The 6,022-nt window shown below is 48.1% G+C and overlaps 1 protein-coding gene across 1 annotated transcript in view; it reads right to left on the reverse strand.

The window, feature by feature from the left end:
* Positions 1–1,071: 1,071 nt before the first annotated feature.
* LOC121348136 (myosin-8-like) overlaps positions 1,072–6,022 on the reverse strand; it is a 12,960-nt gene continuing 8,009 nt past the window's right edge. Inside the window, exons 18-29 of the mRNA XM_041427351.1 lie at positions 5,926–6,016; positions 5,448–5,837; positions 5,082–5,208; positions 4,869–4,987; positions 4,402–4,598; positions 3,720–3,903; positions 3,468–3,633; positions 3,173–3,297; positions 2,683–2,991; positions 2,377–2,580; positions 2,031–2,090; positions 1,072–1,356 (exon numbers count right to left, since the gene is read on the reverse strand). Coding sequence (XP_041283285.1) covers positions 1,204–1,356; positions 2,031–2,090; positions 2,377–2,580; positions 2,683–2,991; positions 3,173–3,297; positions 3,468–3,633; positions 3,720–3,903; positions 4,402–4,598; positions 4,869–4,987; positions 5,082–5,208; positions 5,448–5,837; positions 5,926–6,016 — 2,125 coding nt within the window. The 3' untranslated portion in view covers positions 1,072–1,203. The remainder of the gene's footprint in view (positions 1,357–2,030; positions 2,091–2,376; positions 2,581–2,682; positions 2,992–3,172; positions 3,298–3,467; positions 3,634–3,719; positions 3,904–4,401; positions 4,599–4,868; positions 4,988–5,081; positions 5,209–5,447; positions 5,838–5,925; positions 6,017–6,022) is intronic.

The raw sequence follows: 6,022 nt of genomic DNA on the forward strand, positions 1-6,022 counted from the left end.
CTGGGGGGCAGGGTCATCCCTCAGTGCCATCGGCAGTGCCCAGCTGTGCTCAGGACAGGTCCTGCCTGAGAATATGCACTTGTCCCTGAGTCTCTGAAGTTAATGCTTGTACCAGCCATTACAGCCAAAAGAGATATTCACAGATGTTAGGTGCCATCTAGACTCTACCCAGACCTACCTGAAGCTTTGGAGATGCCTTCAGGTGGGATTGCTCCCAAGAGGAGCAGCCGGCCTCTAGGTGGGCTTGGGTAAGCAAGAGTTCATGCCAGGAGGCCCTGGCTGTAGAGACAGAACAATGCACACTGTAAGGCAAGTAAAAAGACTTCAGGGGATGAGGAACGAGGAACAAGGTTAGGAGTCTGCTAAGAAGCCCTTGGGAAAAATTGTGCAGTGTCATGAGAAGGAGGTACTAGTCTGGCATCTCTGCAGGGCCTTGGGTATCTTTCTGAAAGGTGGGATTGAAAGCTGAGGTCTGCTCCTAAAGAGCCATCTCCCATTTCTCTCCACAGACAACACCAACAGGTTCTGCCTGTCAATGCTTGTTAGTGACTCTGGAATCAGGATGGACTTCTCAGCAAGAGGTGGTGAGGCTGCAGTTGGGAGCCAGGTAAGGTGAAAGCACTTGGGATATTGCTCATGGATGTAACAAACAAACATCAGAGTGGTCAATTTCAAATTCCCTTCAGTGTTGAGATTGCTGACAAACAAAACCTAAACTAGTGTTTAGGGTTTATGAGGGCCAGCATCACAAACAAGAGTAGGAAAAGGAAAAAGCAAAAGGATCACCCTCTCTTGACTCTCCCATGGGAAAGAAGCTGTGCTGAAAGGAAAATGGGAGAAGCATTAGGCAGGAGCTGGACAAAGAGCTGCTGGAGACAGGAGAGAGCACAGGCTGGATTTTTCAGGAGTCTCCATGGCAATGGCCAGCCTCTAAGTTTGCAGATCCTCAATCCAGCACTGACCCCTGCTTTTCCCTTCTCCCAGAGAGGAAAAGGAAGGAAACTTCTTCTGCAATGCAATTGCCCAAGGAAGACAAAACCCAAAGAACAAAACCACTGGCCATAGTGTGTATGCAGAGGAATCTACTACAGTCTTTATTCACTAGACACTGAGGTGGGTACAAAGGCTCATGGCAGAAGGAAAGTGACCAAGAGGTTCACATTTTGTGCAGCCCTCAGGTCACTTTTGTGCCTTGTGACATCCTCACTCTTCCTCTTCTATCCTCCTATGGAACTCCCGGCTCTTGGCTCGGAGCTTGTTGACCTGCGACTCTGCAATGTCAGCCCGCTCCTCGGCTTCCTCCAGCTCGTGCTGGATCTTGCGGAACTTGGAGAGGTTGACATTGGACAGCTGCTCCTGGAAGGGAGAAGGAGTTGATAGTGAGAAATTTAGGGTTTTTGTTTTCAGAGGGCCTTGGCCTGGGCGGAGTCACAAACCTCCAAACTCCACCCACCACAGTGAGATTAATGAGATCGCAGAGTCATTCTCATATATCCCCTTAACTGAACCAGAAGCCTTATTCTCTGCTGGACTGTTTCCACAATGAAGAAGCCATTCTCAGACAATCATAAACTCAGGGGCTGTAGGATCCTCAGTCAACCCCTGAATGCTGCATGCCCAGAAACAAGCAAAGGTTCCTTGCACTATTCTAAAAGCAGAATGCAAAGTGGTTTGGGGTGGGACTTACAACAACTTCCCTTTCTGCTATCAAAAATTCTAAAAATAAAGTATTTGCAAAATTTCTTTATATATTGCACTGCTGATATAATTCATAAAAATTATCAGAGGCTTTGTGGTTTTAATGCAAAAAATGCTATGTGCATTTGCCCTCCTCAGTAGTCTTCTTAAGGGCTCATTGTTTTCATTCTCAAAGGGGAGACCATTTTGTCAGCCTTTCAGTGAATATGAGAGCATTTGAAATTGAAGAGCATCTCCGTTGGTATCTTCTAAATTGCTTATATCTGTGTACTAAATGGCCAGACTACCCTCTGGGAAAGTGGTTCTTGCCAAGCACTCAGAGAGATACTTACGGCCTCCTCAGATTGTCTCTTGTAGGATTTCACTTTCATTTGCAGCTTGTCCACCAGATCCTGCGCAATGGGAAGGACATGGCAAGAGATGAATTCTAAACCTGCCATAATAAACCTTCTGCCTTAACAAAGACTTTCCCCTTCCAGCTTCCAATTCTTACTCTGGAATTATTAGTACAATGGTTGTTTACAAAATGTCAAGCGTAGGCTTGGGGAACAGATGCAAAACAGGCCTTTCCTTGGCGACATCAGTAGAGAGGCTTTTCTAGTACTGCTGATTCTCTGGTAAATTCCAGCCCTCTGTGTTTGGTCAGTGTCAACACAGCTCTTTGCTCCCTGCCCTGACCTGGGTGTGGAGGAGTTGCACACGTTCAGTGGCATCCAGGAGCCCCTGCTCACCCACTTTCCTCGACCCCTCCGTCTGCTCCAGGGCTGCCCGGAGCTCCTCAACTTCAGCCTGCAGCAGGTTTGCTCTGCGCTCCACCATGGCCACCTGCTCCTTCAGGTCATCCTGTGTCCTCAGAGCATCATCCAGATGGATCTGGGTGTCCTGGAAAGAAAGAGAAAAGAAATTAGCAGGTGTCAGTCGTTTGAGTGGCAAAAATATCATGGGTCTCATTTTTTTCTCTTTCTGTTGGTGTGCTGAATGAACCTTTAGCACTCCTTGTGTGTTTCTCAGGTTCTTCTGTGCCTCTGCAGCCCCACGATTGGCATGGCTCAGTTGGATCTCCATTTCATTCAGGTCTCCCTCCATCTTCTTCTTCAGCCTCAGGGCTTCATTCCTGCTCCTGATCTCAGCATCCAAACTGCTCTGCAAGGACTCCACAACTCGGAGGTGGTTTCTCTTCATCTGGTCAATCTCCTCATCTTTCTCTGCTATCTTCCTGTCAATCTCAGACTTCACTTGGTTGAGCTCAAGCTGCAGGCGCAGGATCTTCCCCTCCTCATGTTCCAGGGAGGCCTGCACAAGTGGACACAAACATTGACAACATCAATAAACCTACTTCTTCCTTTTAGGGATAGGATATTTCCAGAGATCTCAGCTGTCTGCACTCCCCAGCCAGAAGAGAGAAGGAGCCAGGCTTTGTCAGCTCTATTTCCACATTTCTTTACTGCAGACACCAGTGATTATGGTCATGTACCTCAGCTTCCTCCAGAGCAGCCTGGATTTCAGATTTCTCCTGCTCAACCTGCTTCTTCACTTTCTCCAGCTCATGAATCGCCTTTCCTTGCTCAGCAATCTGCTCTGTGAGGTCGGAAATCTCCTCTGTGGAACAAAGATCAATGGCATGGTCAGGCACAGAGCAGAATGGGAAGGGTCCTGTCCCACCAAGGTGACAGGCATCTCTGCAGACCTGCAGGCACACACCCATGAGCAATGGTGGTAATGGCTGACAGTGAGAAAGGCCAGGGAGGAGCAGAGGGCCAGGGACTTACGCTGCAGGTTCTTGTTCTCCCGCTTCATTGTTTCCAGGTGGTCCAAGGACTCCTCATAGGCATTCTTCATCTTGAACAGCTCTGTGCTGAGAGAGCGCGACTCCTTCTGCGAGGCCTCCAGCTCAGCCTGCGTTTCCTCATACTTCTGCTTCCATTCTGCCAGGATCTGAAGAGAAACGGGTTGTGAGTAGGGCTGTGGCCATCATGGGGCCATGCTCTGGCCAGGAGTACTGGTGCTGGAGGCCAAAAGACCTTGTCAAAGTTCTTCTGCTTCTTATCCAGAGCAGCACAGGCAGCATTGGATCTCTCCACATCAATCATCAGGTCCTCCACTTCATTCTGCAGCCTCTGCTTTGTCTTTTCCAGGGAGGCACATTTGGCATTGACAGCCTCAACATGTTCCTCTGCATCCTGCAGGCGCTGGGCCAGTTTCTTCCTGGAAAGTGGTAAGCACCTTTTTTAACTGGAAATATTGGTGGATGTTGATTATCATGCTCACCAGATCAGTGAGACATTTCTTAGTATTTGGTCCTAATTCACATGGTTTAGAGCCTATCCCTACCAGCCTTTTTTTTGTCTATTTTATTTCCCCAATGTCTTTGTTGCATTGGAGGGGACAAAAAATCCAATAATTCCATGCCATGGGCTGGGACACCTTCCACTAGACCAGGTTGCTTCAAGCCCTGTCCAGTGTGGCTTGAACACTTGCAGGGAGACACAGCTTCTCTGCAGTCTTGCGATCCCTCTGCACTTTGCACAATCCCATACATGTCCTTGCTCCTGCAGTCTTTGTCACATAGCCTGTTTTCCTTGTGTTTTTCTCTTTCGTATAACTCCTCAACCTTCTACTAGGCTTTTGCCTTTGAAAATCTCAGTTGTGTCTTTAAATTTCCCTTACTGGTGTATGCCAACCTTCCACACAATGCTCACGTACTTGGCCTCCTCGAGCTCCTCCGTGCGCTGAATCGCGTCCGTCTCGTATTTGGTTCTCCACTGGGCCACTTCGCTGTTGGCCTTGGACAGGGCTCGCTGCAGCTCCCCCTTGGCCTCCTGCTCCTCCTCATATTGTTCCCGGAGCAAGTCACAGTCGTGGCGAGCAGACTGCAGTGCGTGGGCCAGGGCATTCTTGGCCTGGTTGCAAAAATATGGCAATAAGAAGTAGGAGTTTCCTGGGAAATTTCTCTCACCGGTACTTATACACTGATATACATCCCAAAAAGATAGTGGTTAACTGACTGCCCCATAAAAACATGCAAGTCCTGCACTGCAAGGGCCTAGATTGCACCATCTAAGGGGATGGTTTCAACTTCTAATTAGATCACATTTTGAAGCCTTGAACACTTCACAAAAAAACAGTATTATGTCCAATATTTATTTCATATGTAACATGAGTATCTTCACCTTTATCTCTTCTTCTAGCTGCCGTTTCAGTTCTTCAATCTGCTGGGTGAAAGCCTGTTTCCCTCTAGACAGCTGAGAAATTAAAGCATCTTTTTCTTCCACCTGGCGTCCATATTCACCTGAAAACGTTTGTAATTGAGACAACATTTTAATAACCAAGAGAGCAATTTATGGGGCTCTCCCGTTTCCAAATTACAGATGGAAGGGCTGTACCAGATTCTGTCTGCAGACGAGCTCTTTGAGCACTAAGATCGCTAATCATGCGCTGATTCTGCTCTTCCTTTGTTTTATATTCGCTCAGCTGGTCCTCCAGAGTGCGGCACATCTTCTCCAGATTTGCCTAGACATCAATTGCACATAAACAAAAAAAAGAGTAAATAGCTTTATTCTGCCTTCTTTTAGCAGGAAAATATGTCCACAAGATGCAGTTGACATCTTGGGACTGTACATGCGCCCATACTTCTACACATGATATTTGGAGAAACCATTTATAATACAACCTGATAAAAATTAAATCATTTAAGATTAAAGAAAAAATACCACAGTGCTATCAAATTCCTAATAAAAATATTTATGTACCTTGGCTTTGGACACAGATTCTATGTTACTGGCCAAGTCATCAATCTCCATCTTCATCTCACTCTTCTCCTTCTCCAGCTTCTGCTTCACGCGTTGCAGGTTGTCGATCTGCTCGCCCAGCTCAGCTGTGCTGTCCGCGTGCTTCTTGCGCAGGGCGGCAGCCGTGGCTTCGTGCTGCAGCGTGGCTTCTTCCAGGTCACGGCGCATCTTCTGGAACTCTGCCTCGCGCTTCTTGTTCATCTCCACCTGAGCTGCTGTGGCCCCTCCTGCTTCTTCCAGGCGCTCGCTGATCTCCTCCAGCTCCCTGGACAGGTCAGCACGATGCTTCTCCGCTTTAGCGCGAGAGGTTCGCTCTGCCTCAATTTCCTCCTCCAGCTCCTCAATGCGGGCCTGCAGAACAGCAGGGACCCTTCACACCCCTGCCCCCCTCCTGCCTGAGCTGAGCCTGAGCAAGGCAGGGGAAGGAACAGACACTTGCCTGCAGCTCCTTGATTTTCTTCTGAAGTTGCACACCCAGGGCCTGTTCATCCTCAATGTTGCTCTGGATCTGGCTGATTTCAAAGTCTTTCCTTTGG

This window comes from Onychostruthus taczanowskii, unplaced genomic scaffold (assembly GCF_017590055.1).
Source record: "Onychostruthus taczanowskii isolate IOZ18803 unplaced genomic scaffold, ASM1759005v1 scaffold99, whole genome shotgun sequence".
Lineage (NCBI taxonomy): Eukaryota > Metazoa > Chordata > Aves > Passeriformes > Passeridae > Onychostruthus > Onychostruthus taczanowskii.